The 20,801-nt window shown below is 44.8% G+C and overlaps 1 protein-coding gene across 48 annotated transcripts in view; it reads left to right on the forward strand.

The window, feature by feature from the left end:
• LRRFIP1 (LRR binding FLII interacting protein 1) overlaps nucleotides 1-16,035 on the forward strand; it is a 161,499-nt gene extending 145,464 nt beyond the window's left edge. For 44 of the 48 annotated variants that reach the window (XM_019957965.2, XM_019957978.2, XM_019957969.2 and 41 more), the window contains one exon: nucleotides 398-3,325. In XM_019957965.2, coding sequence (XP_019813524.2) covers nucleotides 398-2,076 — 1,679 coding nt within the window. In that variant the 3' untranslated portion in view covers nucleotides 2,077-3,325. Of the gene's footprint in view, nucleotides 1-397; nucleotides 3,326-5,121; nucleotides 8,346-8,465; nucleotides 8,516-10,638; nucleotides 10,757-11,812; nucleotides 11,893-13,416; nucleotides 13,522-15,174 lie in introns of those variants that run through there. The other 4 variants (XM_019957993.2, XM_019957994.2, XM_019957996.2 and 1 more) reach the window with 2 other exon arrangements.
• The last annotated feature ends 4,766 nt before the right edge of the window (nucleotides 16,036-20,801 follow it).

A 20,801-nucleotide genomic window follows, 5' to 3' on the forward strand; every position in this document is an offset into this window, starting at 1 on the left:
GGCGTGGTCCCCTTGTGCATCCAGAAATGAGAATGGGGACCACGAACCTTGAGTCATTCTGAAACCCCTCATCTTGGACGGCTGGGCTGTCTGATCCAGAGGTCTTCCTTGTCTGTTAAAAGTTCCCCTTTGAGAGTCCGTTCACCCCACATGGCACCAGCAGCCCCTCTGGCCCCTGACATGGCGGCAGTGGCCTCTGTTGACCCCGCGTTTGCTCACGCGATGGCTGCTTTGCCGCACAGAACTGGCAAAGGCTTCTGTCCGTGTGCTTCTCTGATGGCTCTCTCTCTCTAGGAGCGGGGTTGGCTGGGAAAGAGAACGTGTGTTTACGTTGTAATTTCTGTTGTATGGTCAACCACATCATGGGGTCCCTTCAATTTTCTCAATGGTCTTTTAGGAAGAGCCAATGAAGTGGAGGTGAAAAATGAAATGGTGGAGCATGAGGGGAAAAGAGCAATCTTGCAGAGCACTGAGCAAAGACAGCACAAGGAGGACCCAGGAGAGAGCTGTGTGGACACAGAGGCGTCACATCCTGGTGACAGTGCTGAGGACCAGAGAGCCTCTGCGGACGGTGCCCCCTCCCCGGGAACACTAGTCAATTCCGAGAGCGAGGAGGAGGTTCAAAGCCGAGTTCTAGAAACCGCTTCCTTCCTTGCAGACACCCAGCAGGTTGAGTCAAGTGAGGTCTTAAACAGTGAACTAGTTGGTGAAATCCCAGATCCTGGGATTGGGCAGGGCAGTGGTAATGCTTTGGATATGGAAAACCAAAGGGAAGAATCTGCCGAAGAACGGGAAAAAGGAAAACAGGAAGATTTGAAGGCCAACTTGGAAGAGATGAGCACAAAGCCATGTCAGGAGTCTGCTCTTCCGCAGATATCTGAGGCTGAAAGGGAGAGCAGTGAAGATCCTTGCAAGCAGAGTGGGAGCCCCACAAAGGCTGAGCCAGAGGCAGGGCTCACTGGGCTGGGGGCCCAGGGGGGCACTGCAGCCTCAAGTCCTCTAAGCGGTCGTGATGACCCAGGGAGTCACCATGAAAAACACCTGGTAGACACCCCAGAGGGGTCAGACCCCAGCGCAGGGCAGGATGTAGAGAAAGAACTTGCCAACCAGGAGGTAGCTGAGCCCAGGGAGGCCCCAGTTCAGAGCACAGAGGCAGGCGGGGAGAACGAGGAGGTGGAGGAGGATGAAGGAAGAAACTTAAGGGAGGAGAAACCAATTGAGCCAGAGGTCCAAACTAGCCCTCGTCCTCCAGAAGCCGAAAGCAGACCTCAGGAGGTGACGGACCCGAGGGTGGAAGATGCTGAAAGCGAAGCCCTGGATGTGAAAGACCCCAGTGAGGAGAATGACCAACAGGGAGAGGCACTGGATTCGTCGCAGAAGAAGACGAAGAGCAAGAAAAAGAAAAACAAGAAGAAAAAATCACCGGTACCTGCAGAGCTCAAAGATGTTCAGAAAGAGTTAACGTTTCAGAACCCAGGTTTAAGTGAAGTGAAAGAAGAGCTGGAAAAAGACACTGATGAAAAACCGGTTGTAGATGCCCAGAATGAGGTCACTAAGAGCCCAAAACAGAACAGCGTAGCAGACAGCAGTGAAAATAGTGGTGGTCCAGAAAATCCAAAAGTTGAACTGGATGGAAAACTTGACCAAGATGATGCTGCTGTAAATGCTAAGGCTGGTGGAGACACATTGGATTTTGAAGATAATATGATTCAGTCGTCAGGCACCAGTAATAAAGAATTAGACGAAGGTGCTGTAAAAGACGAGGCTGAGGAAGATGGTGGTACTCCCAGCAGTCCTCCAGGTCCAGAGAATACAGAGGTGCCCAGCAGCGCCCTGCTCGAAGATGAAAGTCCCCCAAAGGACATTAACGATGCCTCTCACACAGAAGGCGCAGAAGGGCGTGTGACGCCAGAAAATCTAGGGCAGACAGTCAGAGAGTTTTCAGACAGCATTCCTCTAGAGAACGATGGCCTGGCAGCAGCAGACGAGGTGGGGGACTTTAATTCAGAAAGCAAGGAAGAGAAGACAGGTGGGACCGGGAAGGGCAGAAGCAAAGAGGACTGCACCATGTCATAGGTCGGGGCAGGGTCCCGGGGAGGGGCCAGGACTGCACAGCAAGTCAGCTGGGAGAGACTCAGAGAATGTTCTAGACCGGTATAGATGCACCAAATGACAATCAGCCGCCAGGTTATCTACTCCTTCAAGCTATATAGACTGTTACCTGTAGATTTCTATGTCATCATTAAAATGACCACCCCGCTGAGAAGGACTCTTCTGTTATCAGAGTAAGTTCTAACGGGGAGCATTCCAGAAGTATCAGACAGCAATGTTTACTGTTTTGTTTCTGCTTAAAATCAAAATCCAAACATTTAGCTTTTATCTTAAGCTGATATGAATGTGCATATTCTTGACCAAATGTATCAGCATCTAACTGAAAGGACCAAATAGTATCCTGAGATTTCCACATTATAATTTTTAAATGGTCTCGTTTAAACATATGTGCATTCATATTTGACTTTGATATGTGTAATATAACCTGTATGGTATTTTATTTAAAAAGACATGAATAGCAAAGCAGTGTATAGGTCACTGAGTCATGAGATTTGCACCTTAGGACAATAATTTATCACATGAGGGATAGCAAATAGCTTACTTGCATTTGCCTCGTACAAGTATCTTACTTTGGACCAATACTTTTCGATTTCATTCTTGAGGACACCTGAATTTATTTTGTAGGAGATTTTGACTTTGTGCCAATTATGTACCAAAGTTATTTTATACAAAGACTTTTTTTGTTCTGGAAGAGATATATGTTGTAATTGCATTTCCTACTGCAGTATTTGGGCAGGGAGAATCATTTCTGAAATTTATTTTTTTAATTTTAAAATCAGTTCTCTTTGTATCTGTCTAATCATTATTCAGTAGAGCAACACAAAAGGACCCTTGTGCAAACTGCTGAGTAGAGTCTAACAGGATATTTTTAATAGTTGAATCATTTTTGGTATTTTGGTATAAATATTTTCATTTGTTGTTTTTCAGTATATTCTTAGTGAAAATTTGTTGTTTCGATCCTCCTAAACAAAGTATATATTTTCTATATGAAGAAACATTTAAAAATAATTGTAAAGTTAAATAAAAATCATTGTAAAATATTACAAGGGGATGTACAGTGTGAATGCTATTGATACTTTATGAGATCACATGACTTCGTATTATTGTTACAAGGTATAATTGAGTGCAAAAAAGACCAAAATCCTCAACAAAACTTGAGGCAAACGGAAGTGTTACTATGTCATTGAAATAAAGACATTTTATAATTTTACAAGCCTGTGCTTTCACTCTTGTGCTACTTGAATTCTGGTTGTGGCTACATAATGCTATCTTTAACCTACTCTTGTCTATTTCTGGGTTGCTAATTCCCAGTCGGCGCTCTGTGAAGAACTGCATCATGGCCTTTGCCGGTAGTGAATAGCTCCGCTCCTGGCACCCACCCTGAGGCCAGTGTTGGACCGTCCTTGAGCGAGATCTTTTCCTCAGAGAATCTCCTGTAATCTGTGGTTCTGATCAAGAGCTCAGTTGAGAAAAGTCTCCATCCCGTACTTAGGAGTGCTTACAGGTGCCAACATTTAGACTTTCGAAGAGGATGATGGGAATTTCAAATAAACACTATTTCTTCGTCCTCTCCTGAAGCAGGGGACAATGGGATGGACCAGTTCTGTCCACTTACGCCACGTGCATAGGAAACTAGAGGCCTTCTAGACCATCAGGACCGAGGGCCGCCACAGACTTGCAAGTTGGTGTCTCTAACTTGAGCAAAGCTGCGCTCGGACTGGAATGCACTCTGTGAGGCAGCCCCCGTCCTGCCTTTTAAGGCCGCTGCGGAAGTGATTCAGGCGCTGAACTCACTCCGTGGTGAGCTCATAAAAGCCTTTTAAGGTGTTTCCTCTGTTTCCCATGTTCAACAGCACATTGAAGGGCACTGCAGTACACTTCCCATCCCTCAGCAGTCTCAACTGTTCACTCCTGCATTTAATCAATAAGCATGTAGATCACCTCCTACATGGAAGGTGCTGGGAGCAAGCACCTGGGACCAGCCTCTAGGGGTACAGGAGCTGAGAATCTGAAAGGGAGCGAAAGAGAAGACAAGGATTCTAAAGGGTCAAACGATTCTTGATCATCTAAGAGCCTTCATTATGAACGAGGACGAGATGACATTACAGCCCTACCCAGTAATTACTGTGCAGGTGAAGGCCCCTGAATCACCAAGAAATGGTTGCCTCTGGTGTACTTGGTGTTGGAAGGCATGGCAGTATTGAGTTGGCCAAAAAGTCCATTTGAGTTTTTCTATACCATCTTATGGAAAAACTGGAATGAACTTTTTGCCCAACCTAATATATAAGGCAATTTGGAAAGATCTCAATGTCAAATGAGTCAGACTCAGAAAAGAATCCAAAGGTTACCCGCCAAACACATCCCCAGAGTAACCTGGACCGCTGAGGTTTCACTATAATGCAGACAGAGAAAAACATGGATCCATCACTGATTCTTTAAATCAAAAAGCTGGGATATTTTTCAGCCTCAAACCAGAACATAGCGACTGTGTGTAAAATGTTAATCTTCCCTTCAAAGTATAAGTAAGTATAATTATGAGTTTATTTTAAAAGAGAAAGGTACAGAGAATTTTGAATTATAGGGTATTTTCTCACATAAAAAGGTTAGGAAGCAGTAAAATTTTTGAAAAGCGTGTTTAAGAATTACTTTCTGTAACATTGAGTATTTCTAGTTAATGGAAAACCTAATGACCTCAGCATTTAAATTTCCACTGTCACTGGGACCCTGGAATGCTGCTTCTAGGGGTTTAGGTAGTTTAGGGTTTCCTGTTTTCTATTGATAGATTCCTTTCCCAGGAGACCCCTTTGTGCAACATGCCAGTGTGACCATCGAAACGAGATTCAAAACAACAGTAAGACTCATTCCGAGCGTTGGCTCCAAAAGGAAAGGAAGGGGTGTTTGTGAGTGTGTTACATTCGGAATACGTACTTATTCGGTGTGATGATCTTACATAGGGAAAACATCAGGAGAAAAACCCCTTTCACCCTTTCTGCCCCTCTTACTTCAAAGACGTGTGTATTTTTCAAGACATGAAAGGCTTCAGCCGTTCAGCTGACCTGAAACAGCGGCTGGTGCAAGGCATCTGTACAGACCTCTTTGGCCCCGTGCTGCTGCTGCTGCTGCTGCTAAGTCGCTCAGTCGTGTCTGACTCTGTGCAACCCCATGGACCACAGCCCACCAGGCTCCTCCATCCATGGGATTTTCCAGGCAAGAGTACTGGAGTGGGGTGCCATTGCCTTCTCCGTAAGCAGGAGGAAAAAAGAATCATCAGCAGCAGCCTGTCCTGTCCCAGTTCCCCCTTTTATAGGAAGGAGGGGTGGTCCTGGCGTGGGAGGCTAGGCCTGGGCAAGATGGAAACTGACCACCTGGATTAAGATCAAACTAAGTCAGTGCAAGAAGGAAGCAGAGAGAGGGCCACACTCAGTGGCTTTCTCGAGACCTGTCTTATGATCATTGTCTTCACGAACACGGGGGGAGCTGACTTTTCTCTGCAGTGGGGCGGGGAGGCCTAAGGATGGGAGAAATTAGCCTAAGGATGAAGATTATCATTATTAAAAGTAAGCTATTTACCCTCTCTGTGCCTCACTGTACTATCTGAAATCGGGGTTAGAACCTGCCTTTTAGAGTGGTGATGAGGATTAGATCCAAGTAATGCACGAGAGAGAGGCGTGCTTCTTGCTGGTGGTCGACCTTGCTGTAACCCCTACAGCCGCAGTCACAGCACACGGGTCCCCCAGGGCAGGGCTGGGGGCCCTCTGCTTGCTTGCTGCTCCCTTGACTGTCTCTATGGTCTCGCCACTTTATTCCTCATTTCACAGGTCTCTAAAGTTCACACCAGAAAGTGTGTTGGGATTTAATATATCGGGTGAGTGGGCCAAAAATCTCATTTGTGTTTTTCCATTCAATCTTATGGAAAACCCCAAGCGAACTTTTTGGCCAACGCAATATAAAAACCAGATTTGTTTAAAAAGATAAACTGTTGACAATATTACTAAAAATAACTTTAATTTCCAGTTATTTTTAACTTCCTAATATAAAGGAACACTCTGAGTCTTAGACTTTGTGACTTAATTTTCTTAAATGTTCATCTCTTGGGTGTCAGAGACCAGTGATGAGTAGGATTGCTTAGTGAGCATAAGTTTGAGACATCCTTGCTGAGTATTACAGTGATTACCAGTCGGGCCTCACTATTCACCTGACAAGTTAGACCTGTTGATTTTTAAAGCTGTAAAAAAGCGGTACTCCTTTTCTTTTTTTATTGAAGTACAGTTGAGTTACAATATTATATTAGTTCCAGATGTATAACATATATAAAAACATAGTTCAGTATTTTTATAGGTTACACTTTATTCCCTAACCTATACAATGTATCCTTTAGCCTTTTTATACCAAGTATTTCATACCTTTTCATCATCTTCTCCATCTTGCTTCTCTCCTTTCCCTCTCCCCAGTGATAACCACCTGTGAGTCTGTTTCCATTTTGTTAAATTCATTCGTTTGCTTTATTCTTGCAGTGTGTGTTATATGTGATAACACACACTGTTTTTCTTTCTCTGACTACTGTGCTCATTTTCTTTATATCAGACAATTTTGCTTCTTTCTCTCCTCCAGTTTCCTAAAACTGTCTAGTTTTAATCTTCTCCAGTTCTGCTTTAAAATTTCTCACATTTCTCTCTTTATTTTTCATGTTTCCACTGTAAGACTAAAGGTCACATTATCCTTGTTTTTTTTATTGCTAGCACTGTTATTACATTTTAACATTTTTTACTTGATATTTGAAAACTTCTAATAGAAAAAATAATAATAAATTGTAAATGGACCCATGAGCCTCAAGTCCCTTTCTGTTATATTCAGTGTTTCTTATGCCTGTGGTTACTGTATATAGGAGTATTAAATATACAGGATAAAATGAAAAGCGATATTGCATATGAGAGCCAAGTTTTTAATTTTTTTTAAATTTTTGTTTCAGTGTTGAGTGCATTTATGGAAAGGACAAAATAAAACATCTGTCAGAAGCAATTTATATGTCAATTAAAATGGAACTCAGAAGGATGATAAATGTATCTTACACATAACTTTTTCTGCTTTCATTTATTTCATTGTTATGCCTTTCAAAATAGCAACTTAGGATGTTGGGAAAAGCCAATTGAGAAAGCATATAATTTTTATTAGGATAGATGACTTTGCAAGAATGAAAACGAAGGTGTGTCTTTTATGAATTTTCCATTTCACACATCTAATCAAAATCTGGGCAGTGTGAGAGCGCTGCCCCTTGGGAATAGGAGCCTCAGTTGGTCTGACTCAGACAGCCAGGTTTATGCAAACAGTGAGCGCAGTGGTCAGGGGTGCGGCCCGGGGCCTCAGGAAACCTGCTGGGCCGGGGTCCTCCCCTGTAGAGGGGAAGTATAGCAGCAGCGCCCCCCGTGGGGCTTCGTGGGCGGTAGTGTGAGTCGCCGGGGCACACCACAGCACACACGGGCATCTGTCAGCATCAGCTCATCCTGATGTTGCCTGGAAAAACTGGGGAGGATGTTGCCCCTAAAGCCCTCCCCAGTCTTAGTTTCCCCCCTGTACTCTGGAGACCATATTCCTCAATGCCCCTTCACAGAGACGTTGGGGGGATTTCTGGGTGCTTCCGTTCAGCTTAGTCGCTCAGTCGTGTTGCACTCTTTGAGACCCCATGGACTGCAGCACGCCAGGCTTCCCTGTCTTCCACCATCTCCCGGAGCTTGCTCCAACTCTGGGTGCTTACGTACATGCAAACTTCTGTGTCTGGGGTGGGAGGAGTGACAGAAACCTGAGCTATTGTTTCGTTCTTCCTCAAAAGAAGAGCAGCTCCTCACAAGTGGGTTAGCCGGTGTGTCATCGGCACACTTAGGGTCTGTAAACAACTCTGACGTGGGTGAGTCTTTGAGAGAAATGAAGAAGATACACATGTCTGGGGTAGAAACTCGGAGAGTCAAGGCTAATGAAAACGCTGGTTATATCTGGTCGTGATACTCGGTGTGTTTGTAATACCTTGCTAATGATGTTAAACCATGAAGCCTGTGAGATCTTGTGTTGCAGTGTGGTTTGGCCTTAGAGCTCTTGCATGCTAACCCAAAGTAGAAGATTAGCCTGCTTGCATGCAGCCGGATACTGCCCTACGAGACAAGCATGTGTGGGAGGTTGACGCGGCTCAGCCCTCCCTTGGCTGAATTCCTCCCATCCTGTCTGTGGCCTCATTCACTGTGGTACGTGCGTAATACCATCGTCAGTTTCACTAACCCCAGTGCTCATTCTGCGGTTTAGCCATCTGCTGAAAGACGCATTCACCGAGTCACCTAAACCTGTTGTCTTTCTGATTTCTTTAGATATTAGGTTGAAAAAGCTTGTTGATGAACGGGAATGCTTATTGGAACAGGTAACAATCTTTTTTATTACTTTTCAAGTTCTGGAATGGGAAACCTGAAACTGGGACCCTCCCCACTCCAGCTTCTTGCTTCATCAGGAAACCCCTAATGCATCATGCCTGAAGATATCATCAAGCCAACCAGTGTTCTTAATGTTTTTATCCAAGTGAGACATCAGAAGTCATACTGGACTTAGGATGTCCCAGAGATTCAAGGCCATGTTCTGAATTTGGCACACTCTACATGAATTGCTGCTTAAATAAAAGATTTGGGTAAAAGACCTTGAATAAACATTGAGAGGCAAGGGTGTTCCTGAGACATTCCAACACCCTTCCTCATCTGCCTGCCCATAAAGGTCAGTTTTGGGGCTTCCCTGGTGGTCCAGTCGTTAAGAATCCACCTTCCAATGCAAGGGGTGCACTATGAATCCCGGGTCGGGGAATTAAGGTCCCACATGCAAAAAAAAAAATTTTTTTTTAAGTCGGTTTTGTAATCTCTCAGTGATCAGCACCCCTGTCCGGCAGATATTTCTTGCTTATAGCTGATCCAAGTTATTTTCAGTGCTGTTTACCTACCTTGATCTCTTCTGCCTCAGGAAATCCGACACAGTTGTACGCTTTGGTCTTTTTCATAGTGGGATAGTGAAAGCTGCTCAGTCGTGTCCAACTCTTTGTGGCCCCATGGACTATACAGTCCATGGGATTCTCCAGGCCAGAATACTAGAGTGGGTAGCCTTCCTTTCTCCAGGGGATCTTCCCAACCCTGGGAAGACCTGGGTCAAGCCCAGGTCTCCCACATTCCAGACAGATTCTTTGTCAACTGAGCTACCAGGGAAACCCTTTTTCATATGCAAGGTAGTATTATTAAGAAATTATTCCACAATCACTTTCTTAGGAAACTCGATTCTCCTCATTTTCCCTCGTAAGCCTAATCAAAGGTATCTGCCTCACTTTTTTCAAGTTTTGAAGATTTCTCTCAAAATTGGGTAAACCACTAAATGTGGTGAGAGGATTCTCTTGAAGTGTCTGTGATCTTCTGTAAACCTGTGTCCATGGTAATTCTGTACTTGCTTTCCAAAGCAGTGTGCACCAATGGTCTGTATATCAATGTGGGTCTGTTCTGCTCCTGTCAATGGCAGTGGGGAGGACTTCCAACAAGTCCGCAGAGATTGGAGGCTAACAGGACCAGGGCTGGGAGACTCCCCATTGCACAACAGAAAATTCTACACACACACACACACACACACACACACAGCTGTTAATTGCAATCCCAACTGCTATGTGTGTGTCTGTCTCAGAGGGAAGAAAGCCATGTAGACACCAACCCCTTGCAGGTGGCAAACCTGCAACCTGATGGGGTTCTGCTGGGGACAGTGCTTCTGTGCCTGGAAGGCTCCTGGTGGCCTATCTGGCTTTTTAGTGAATAAAGCAAACATAATTGTGTACAGATTTATGAACTTGTAGATAAACACTTCGGCTTCCCCGGTGACTCAGCTGGTAAAGAATCTGCCTGGCAAAGCAGGAGATGCAGTTTCAATCCCTGGATCGGGAAGATCCCCTGGAGTAGAAAATGGCAATCTGCTCCAGTATTCTTGCCTGGGAAATCCCATGGACAGAGGAGCCTGGTGGGCTCCAGGCCAAAGTGTCACGAAGAGTCAGAGCATGACTGAGTGCATATGCATACATAGATAAACATTAAAACTATTTTATGGAAGAATCTCCTGAACTCAAGAGGAATTTCAGCCTTAGAGATAATTTTTCACCCAGAGTTACAAAATAATGCATGCCTGATACTGTAAATATAGTCTCATTTTCACCCATTATACTATTACTTTCAAAGAAGAGTGCTCACTGGCGGAAGGTTTTTCATTTGTTTATTATTTGGGTTTGTTCCTTGACAAATAAATCAGAAGAGAGACTCCCCATCTTCCCGGTGGGTGGTAACATTTTGCTGTATTTCTCTCCGGCTTCTTTATGTAACTCTTTACCTTAGAGAAATGCGAAGTGCTGGCAGGACAACATCAGATTGTACTTGTGGGGCGTGGGGTTTGACTTGACATGCTCCTTCCTTTCTGATAGGCTCTAGTCTCAATTAAAATAGAGAAATTAATGTACTTTTTTGGTGGATTTTTCAGATTAAGAAACTCAAGGGGCAGCTGGAAGAGAGACAGAAGAATATCAGATTAGACACTCTGCACCCGGAAGACAGCGTCTTACAAAATGGGACGGATGTGCACGTGACGGATCTACAGAGTAAATGTCAATCCTCGTGTAGAAGGAATCCCTTAGCCGTGTGTGGCTTTTATTGTACTAGTGCAGGCAGAGAAAACTATCATGGCAAGGAGTGGCCAGTGTTCCCCACGTTCTCCCAGGAGCCCTTGAGTACAGAAGCAGAAAGCTGTTTCTTCGTGGGCTAGGACAAGGATGGGCAGTGGGCAGGACAAGCATGTTTCTGTCTGAGCCTAGGAAACAGAACAGGTACCCCAGAATGAGCACCAGGGTACCACCAGATGAAACCACATTTGCTATGCTGGACACAGTCTTTGGATCTGCTGACTGTATGGGGAAGTCAGAAGGTATTTTTCTGTGCCAGTAAACTGAGTAGGAAATGGCAATCTGCTCCAGTATTCTTGCCTGGGAAATCCCATGGACAGAGGAGCCTGGCGGGCTACGGTCCAAAGTGTTGCAAAGAGTCGGACGTGACTGAGCACGCACGCTCCCACAGATAAACACTAAAACTATTTATGGAAAAATCTCCTGAACTCAAGAGGAATTTCAACCTTAGAGATAATTTTTCACCCAGAGTTACAAAATAATGCATGTCTGATACTGTAAATATATCAGTGAAGAACTGACTCTTTGGAAAAGACCATAGTGCCGGGAAAGATTGAGGGCAGGAGGAAAAGGTGTGACAGGATGAGATGGTTGGATAGCATCACCGACTCAAAAAACACGAGCTTGAGCAAACTCCAGGAGACAGTGAAGGACAGGGAAGAATGGAGGGCTGCAGTCCATGAGGTCGCAAAGTCAGACACGACTTAGCGGCTGAACAACAGCAACAACAAAATGAGAAAGAGGCTTAAAGGGATAAAAGCGTGCCCAGTCTCTCGGCCTACTCCCCGTTCCCCCACCATTTCTTTGTCTTCTTTGCTCTAGGGTGCTCTCCCTGCGGGGTGAGAGCGCCTCCTGAGTTGTGGGACCACAGGCAAGAAGATTACATGGTTAAGGGCTTGGTTCCCAGTAACTATTGTTTTAACATTTTAAAAGCCCCGAGAGCTTAACAAATTTTCCTTCTCTTTCAACCTTTAGGGGATGCCAACAGACAGATCAGCGACCTCAAATTTAAACTTGCAAAATCTGAGCAAGAGATAACTGCATTAGAACAAAATGTACGTGCGCACTTTTAAGCCATCATGGGCAGCCCAGCCGATGATTTAACTGAAGTTTTTTATTTGCTAGAAAGAACTCACCCTTCAAAGGCTGAGGACAGAAAGAGGCAGAGAATTTTAGAACCAAAAAAGGTCCAAAGGAGGATAAACAAGGCAGCAAGTCTCTCCAAGCATTTCCCGCAAGGAGAGGACATAGGGAGGAAAGGCCACTGCTAGGATCTGGGCTGTTAGCGGGCCTTCCCCGTGGCTCCCACTGTAAAAAGTTGGCCTGCAGTGTGGGAGACCCCAGTTCCATCCCTGGGTCGGGAAGATCCCCTGGAGAAGGGAATGGCAACCCACTCCAGTAGTCTTGCCTGGAGAATCCCACAGATGGAGGAGCCTTGTGGGCTACAGCCCATGGGGTCACAGAGTCGGACACTTATAATCGATGCCAATCCTTTACAGGGCTTCCCTGGTAACTCAGAGGTAAAGAATCCACCTGCCAATGCAGGAGATGTGGATTTAATCCCAGGGTCACGACAATCCTCTGGAGAAGGAACTGGCAACCCACTCCTGTATTCTTGCCTGACAAATCCCATGGTCAGAGAAGCCTGGTGGGCTACAGTCCACAGGGTTGCAAGAGTCAGGCATTACTTAGTGACTAAACAACAACAATCCTTTATAAACAAGATTAGTTGAAGAAAGTACCTAATGTGGCTGGGGAGTTTTCTTGAAAGTTCTTTAAACAAACAAACAAAAAAATGGTTAATCACCAAACACTTGATGCAGGTGTCTCCCTCTTGCCTGGGTTTTCCCTCTTTCCCTCCCAGCCCGGGGCTCGCTCTGATCTCCTGATTTGGGGCACTCATACTTCTAGCATGCTGGGCCCTGGGACAGACTGTGTCCTAACAGAGGGGAGAAATAAAAACAGGTCCTCTTGCCCCCTCCATCATGGGTATATGTGGCTGGAACTTCTGAGAAATTTTGTAGAAACGAAAATGAGAAGCCCACCTCCAAAGCAATGTGTGTTTGGAAGCATGCCTTTGAGGGCAGCAGAATCTATCTCCAGCCCCAGATGCCACCCAAAGCCGCCTCCTGTACCCCACCCCCGCCCCCGGCACCCCGAGTCCCTTGTCTCTCTCCTACCTTCCTGCTTCCTCACCCCACCACCTCTGGAAGAGATCGGATGGGAGCTGAGGTCCTGAGGGAGCCGTTGCTTTGCCAGGCTGTTCTGCAGGATCGACCCTCATCAGAGAGGATGGTGTCCCAGGGTCAGCACGGTGGGAACCACACTTGGGACAAGGGTCAGAGAGGAAATGAGTCCCTGATAGGTGCCAGTACTGGGTTGCTCGTAAGTGTGAACAAACAGCTTGCGTGGCTAGAACCTATGGGACAGCTCCACATCCTAGATCATCATTCTTGCTGCAGTGTCTTCTCTCCTTTTATTACTTTACACCCTCGGATCACAAATATAAGCAAGCAGTCGGGGAGAGAAAACAGGCCTATCAATTTATACACGTGATTTTTTTTTTCCTTTCCTTCCAGGTCATAAGGTTAGAAAGTCAAGTATCACGTTATAAACAGGCTGCTGAAAATGCTGAAAAAATAGAAGATGAACTTAAGGCTGAAAAACGGAAACTCCAAAGAGAGGTAAATTTTCTAGGCTATTTCTAGGAAAAGAATGGGTAATGATATTCCGGTTGGGAGAGCAGGGTGAGGATCTGCTGCCCGGAAGTCTGCCGCTAAACCATTCATTGTTGGTCTTCCAGGCCACTCTGAGGAGCCTTGCTCACATCGTAAAGGAGGGGTTCCCCTAAAAAACCTGTCATTCTGTTTTTTGCTCACGCGTGTGCTTAGTCGTTCCCACTTTTTTGCGACCCCATGGACTATAGCCCACCAGGCTCCTCTGCCCATGTGATTTCCCCTGCAAGAATACTGGAGTGGGTTGCCATTTCCTTCTCTAGGGAATCTTCCCAACCCAGGGATCAAGCCCATGTCCCCTGCATTGCAGGTGGATTCTTTGTCACTGAGCCACTGAGGAAGATCAGGATTTTTTGGCTTTTTTTTCCACTCTAGCTGCTCTGCTGTTCTCTTTCCTTTGATTTTCTACATCTCACATGAATACATGTGGGTTTACTGCTATTTATTCTGCTTGACATGTGTTGTGTTTCTTTGATCTGTGACGTCTCTTTTCTAAATAAATGTTGGAAAATTTTCAACCACGATCTCCTTAAGTGACTCCTCTTCCCGAGAGTCCACCTTCCCCCTGGGACTCTGATCAGAGGATACCAGACCTGTTCATGGACCCTCTGGTATTTCTCTGCCCATTTGTCATTTCCATTTCCTGTCTCCTTACTTCCCAATGTTGCAAAATGTACAGTTTTTAGAGATCTTCCAGTTCGCCTCCTTCTGTGTTCTGAAATAGACTCATTCCTGATAGTTCCTTTGTTGATCATAGCCTCATTTCGTGAAAGATTTCGTATGCAGCTGTTCTGTTTCCCACACTGATGACCAAAGCATGTTCAGTCTTTGAGGTCTGTTTCTGTTGTTTTGCTTCTGTTGACAAATGGTTCGTCCCATCCTGTCTTTGGTGTCTCATGAGGTTATGCTTGATTTAAATGTATAGGAATACTCCAGGCTTGCCTTGGGGGAATTTCCACTGAGGGGCTTGCTTCTGCGTCTGCTGGTGAAAGCCAGGGCAATGGGAGTTTCACTTGTCTCAGAACCCCACCCAGCCACCTGGAGGGTTTTGGATCAGAACCAGAACCACAGACTCTATTCGGACGATGCATGTCTCCACAGTCACAGGGCTGTGAACCCCCACCTTGGGGCACCCCCACTCTGCATGCTCCTGCTGGTCCAGGCGGCTCCCTACTGATGTGTCTTCTGCTGTGTCTCCCAGGCTCTGTGGCCCTGGCTCCCCGGGTACCATCCTGGCCTCAGGCATTCTTGCTTTGGTTTCTGGCTGCAGAACCCAGAAACCCAGCTGCACAGGGCTGTGGGGAGCGCCTCTTCCGGCTGGGCTGGCTCAGCTCTTGATTGTGTGTTTGTTGGCCTCACCTTCTGTGAGACCACCAGGATCCCCAAGACTGTGCCACGTCTGGGTCTAGTTCCCAAGGGAGGGTCCCTAGTTACTCATGAAGCTAGAATCTCATGCCTTGTGTTACTTTTTAAATTAAGAAATATACATATACACACCTGGAGGTATGTGTGTATTTTCAGGATCTTGATGGGTCTGGGTCATCATTGTGATTTTCAGTGGGGTTAGAATCAAAGCTTGCTGACTTTCACCTTTGTTTTCAGCTTCGCTCTGCACTGGACAAAACAGAAGAGCTCGAGGTGAGCAACGGCCACTTAGTGAAGCGTCTGGAGAAGATGAAAGCCAACAGGAGCGTCCTCTTGTCCCAGCAGTGAAGGACAGTTCTGAACAGGACACGGATGGGTGGGTGGAGAGCACGGGTTCATAGGCTGGTCTGTGGCTGCCCAGGAGCGCTGCTTCTCCCCCTGCTTCTCAGAGGACACCCCGGGGAGCACCCTGCTTTTGCCTGGAGCCCTGGCAGCCATGAGACGCCTCTGTCTGCAGATTGAGACCCAGTCCAGGGCAGCCGCTCTGCACCAGCAGGCCATTTAGTAAGCACACTGGGCCATGGAGCTCTGTTTCCGACAGTGCGGTGGCCTCTTCACCCCGTTTAAAATGGTGTTTGGAGTAAAGACAAATGTGGGACTCGAGTTCTCTTTCCATGTGTCTTGCTGAACATTAAGGGGAAATGTTTCAGTGTTGGGACTTGCTTTCGTGGCAGAATCTGCAATTTGAGCGACTTCAGTAGTATCTCTTAGTCTATGCTTTTCATACACAAAACACTGTGGAACCACAAGCCATTACCAAGCAAAACTCTTTCACTAGAAACAAGTGGATGGTCTAGAAGTAAAAGTGACCTTAAGCAGACTCTTTCCAGGCAACAATGAAGCTTTTCTAAGGGGTTTTTGCATCAGTTCAATCAGAAGAATACTTTTTTCCAGGGTAATTAGGCAACAGCTTCACTGAAAAACAACAGCTTTTCATTCGCATTATTGAATCCTTATATTTGGGAAACTGAAGTTGTTAACTTCTTTTAAAAAATGTACTATTAGAAAAATTAAAAATTGAAATGTTGAAAGACTTCAGCAATGTGGTTTTTATTTTTCCCACTGAGAAAGAAGATCTTTAACTATTTTATACTAATTTTTCTGTATACTTTGGGATACTTTTTCATTTTCTCAGCATTATCAAATCAACCCATATTTCTTTCCCTCTTTAATAAAGAAGGTGTATTCACAGTGAATAGGAATAGAACACAGTAAGAATCAACACTCTTAGAATAAAAAGTGAACTGAAGAAGTTACAGACCAGAGTAGACACAATTCTAATATCTTCAAGGACAAAAGTAGAAGTCATTTCGATACTTGCTAATTTGGGGTTATTCTTTGTATATGTTGGATTTTAGATAATGCTGGTTTAGCAGGCCAGCTTTCAGGGTATTAGCAAGTGCAAACCAAGATAATATCATCTGTATGTATCCCTAGTGTTGACAGCTGGAGAGTGCTGAGGTAGGAGACATGAGTTGTGTGTATATAATTAAGAAAGCATTCCCAACAGGGTGCTAGAGGTCTGGGGTACACAAGGCTGCATTTCACTGGGTAAGAGGAATTTGGTCTCCTTGTGCCGAGAATATTTTACAGTGCTATCTGCATAAAATATTCAAATAAACACATTGAGGTATTATAGGAGAACGTAGAAAAAAATCATTTGAGCAGAATCAATCTGTTGACACCAAGCAGATGTGTTAATGTGTAGTAACAGAAATGACCCCCACGCCTGAGGTGCACACTACAACACAATGGTAAGATCTTGCCTGATGAAACAGGGAAAGTGAAATGCAGTCAAGACAGGAAGTCAAAGAGGAAGGCCAAGGAGTTCCATTTAGGCCTTGTCAATTTTGAGAAGCTAAAGAAACATAAAAACAGCTGTGTGATGGAGGAGTGAGTACTTCCTGACCACTCTGTTTAAAATTGCCAGCCTTCAACAATCCCTATTCCCTTTCCTGACTCATTTTTCTCAACTTACTGTCTAAGAAACAAGAGATCTTGTTTTATTTACCATCTCTCATTGGGCTTCCCTTGTGGCTCAGCTAGTAAAGAATCCGCCTGCAATACAGGAGACCTGGGTTTGATCCCTGGGTCGGGAAGATCCCCTGGAGAAGGGAAAGGCTACCCACTCCAGTATTCTGGCCTGGAGAATTCCATGGACTTATAGTCCACAGAATCGCAAAGAGTTGGACACGACTGAGCAACTTTCACCCCCCACTGGAATGTAAGCTCCAGGATGCCAGGGAACTGTGTGGAACTCAGGAAAGAGACCTGGGTGAAGGTATAGATTTAGGAGTCATCAGCAGAGAGGGGATTTTTCAAATCTTGGGACTAGACTTGCCTAGCTGTTATGTTCAGTTGCTAAGTCATATCCAACTCCTTGCAACCCCATGGACTGCAGCACTCCAGACTTCCCTATCCTTCACTATCTCCTGGAGTTTGCTCAAACTTGTAGACTGAGTCGATGATACTATCCAACCATCTCATCCTCTCTTACCCCTTCTCCTCTTGCCCTCAATCTGTCCCAGCATCAGGATCTTTTCCAATGAGTCGACTCTTCAAATCAGGTGACCAAAGTATTGGAGCTTCAACTTCAGTATCAGTCCTTCCAATGAATATTCAAGGTTGATTTCCTTTACAACTGACTGGTTTGATCTCCTTGCAGTCCAAGGGACTCTCAAGAGTCTTCTCCAGCACCACAATCCGATAGCATCAATTCTTTGGCGCTCAGCCTTCTTTATGGACATGCCTCGGGAAAGAGTGTAAATAATTAGAGGGCACAGGAAAAGCCAAGAACAATCTGATGGGCGTTGAGGAGCATTTACTTGTGAATGTCATTGGGAGTTCTTAGAGAAATGCACGAGGTGCAGTTTCCCAAACTGTTTGATCATGGAACCCTGCTTTTCTCAGAACCTTCTGAGACAAGGACTCTGCGAAGCACAATTTAGAAAGTACTGCTGTAGCTACAAGACCAGGCACAAGCGTATGAATTCCTTGTCTGAGTCCTCTGCTCCAAGCCTGCATCCAGAAGCAGCCCAGTATCCCTTTCCATGATGTTCTTCAATATCTTGACCCTGCACAGTCCAGAGTGCAAGATTCCATTCTTTTATCTTTACAGAAGGCCTTTCAAGTTGCAAATTTGGGTGTCTGAGGCTCATTTCTGCTTGAGGGGACTACCCTAGACCATCTCCAGGTGTTCTTCAACTGTGGTCACCACATTACGAGCCCATCAGCAAAACCATAGCTTAATTCATCAAACCACTCACTCCTCACCATCTTATTCATCAGAATCTTCTTGTTCCACTATTTTTCTTTCTTTCAGAGTCCTATGCTTAGTCACTTCATTGTGTCCAACTCTCTGTGGCACCACGGACTATATCCTGCCAGCCTCCTCTGAACATGGGGTTTTCCAGGCAAGATTACTGGAGTGGGTTGCCATTCCCTACTCCAGGGGATCTTCCCAATCCAGGGATCAACTCTCGTCTCACTGGCAGGCAGATTCTTTACCACTAGCACCATCTAGGAAGCCTAAGGGCCAGTTATCCAAATTTATGAAGATAATTTTCCCCACTTTTAAAAGGAGATTAACAAGACTGTTTCTAATCATAAATGAAAATAATATTCTCATTATGTTACTAACTTTGATCACAACCTTCATAATGCTTTTTACTATTCATTACAGTGCTTATGAGAACAGGGGGCAGAACAGAGAATACAATTTCATGCCTACTACGTGCTACAGTTCAATCTTATTTATCAGTATAGATGGAAAACTGTAAGTAAAATTTTAAAGTCAGATTCTACAACATGCTGCTGCGTCATTTCAGTCATGTCCGACTCTGTGCGACCCCATAGACGGCAGCCCACCAGGCTCCCCCGTCCCTGGGATTCTCCAGGCAAGAACACTGGAGTGGGTTGCCATTTCCTTCTCCACTGCATGAAAGTGAAAAGTGAAAGTGAAGTCGCTCAGTCATGTCCGACTCTAGCGACCCCATGGACTGCAGCCTACCAGGCTCCTCCGTCCATGGGATTTTCTAGGCAAAATTACTGGAGTGGGGTGCCATTGCCTTCTCCAATTCTACAACATAGTAAAAGACTATTCAACAAACAGGGTTTGTAGATGGCTTAATATTAGAAAAGCTAATACTTTTCTAACATTACACAGATTTCCCTGGTGACTCAGTTGGTAAAGAATCTGCCTTAAATGTGGGAAACCTGGGTTCGATCCCTGGGTTAGGAAGATTCCTTGGAGAAGGGAACGGCTACCCACTCCAGTATTATGGCCTGGAGAATCCCATGGACTGTATAGTCGATGGGGTCATAAAGAGTTGGACATGACTGAGTGACTTTCACTTTCACTTTAATAATTAGAAAAGCTAATACTAGATCAATTAGGAAAAAACATTTGATCTCTCGTTAGATCCTATGAAGATTTCTAATGACAAAATTCTTAGACTGAAGAATAGGATAATTCCTCAGCATCATTAAAAATACTATTTCAAACAGTTAACATCACATTCTATAGTAAAACCACAAATAGAAGCATTTTCATTTAACAGAAAACAAAGATGCTTAGTCAGCAATGTTTAGGCAATACAGTAAAACATGAAGCACTAATAAGGTATATATGTTGGAAAAGAGGTAAAATATTATTTGTCCTCAGTTGCAAAACTATAGAATTTAATGAGTAGTTGTTGTTCAATCACCCAGTCATGTCCAACTCTTTGGGGCCCCATGGACTGCAGCACACCAGGCCTCCCTGTCCTTCACCATCTCCTGGAGTTTGCTCAAATTCATGTCCATTGAGTCAGTGATGCCATCCAACCATCTTATCTCATCCTCTGTCATCCCCTTCTCCTCCTGCCTTCAATCTTTCCCAGCATCAGGGTCTTTTCAAATGAGTCAGTTCTTCGAATCAGGTGGCCAAAGTATTGGAACTTCAGCTTCAGCATCAGTCCTTCCAATGAATATTCAGGGTTGATTTCCTTTAGGATTGATTGGTTGGATCTCCTTGCAGTCCAAGGGACTCTCAAGAGTCTTCTCCAACACCACAGTTCAAAAGCATCAATTCTTTGGTGCTCAGCTTTCTTTATGGTCCAACTCTCACATCCATACGTGACTACTGGGAAAACCATAGCTTTGACTAGACAGACCTCTGTCACCAAAGTAATGTCTCTGCTTTTTAATATGCTATCTACATTTGTCATAGTTTTTTGTTCAAAGAGCAAGCATGTTTTAATTTCATGGCTGCAGTCACCATTTGCAGTGATTTTGGAGCCCAAGAAAATTAAGTTCCTTAAAATATTAAGATATGCATGCACAGAAATCAATAGCTTTCCTATATATCAACATTGACTAGTGAGATTTAGATAATTTCATTGGGGATCTCATTCATAATGGTGAAAAGTAACTCTCCCCACAACAAAACAGTAATAACCTTAAAAATATAATGACCTATATTAAGGAAATCTGTGTGTGTGTGTGCTCTGCTGCTAAGTCGCTTCAGTTGTGTCTGACTCTGTTCGACCCCATAGACGGCAGCCTACCAGGATCGCCCATCCCTGGGATTCTCCAGGCAAGAATACTGGAGTGGGTTGCCATTTCCTTCTCCAATACATGAAAGTGAAAATGAAAGTGAAGTCGCTCAGTCGTGTCTGACTCGTAGCAACCCCATGGACTGCAGCCTACCAGGCTCCTCCATCTATGGGATTTTCCAAGCAAGAGTACTGGAGTGGGGTGCCATTGCCTTCTCCGGTGTGTGTGCTCAGTCGTGTCCAACTCTTTTCAACCCCAAAGACTGTAGC

Source organism: Bos indicus, chromosome 3 (assembly GCF_029378745.1).
Source record: "Bos indicus isolate NIAB-ARS_2022 breed Sahiwal x Tharparkar chromosome 3, NIAB-ARS_B.indTharparkar_mat_pri_1.0, whole genome shotgun sequence".
In the NCBI taxonomy this organism is placed as follows: Eukaryota; Metazoa; Chordata; class Mammalia; order Artiodactyla; family Bovidae; genus Bos; species Bos indicus.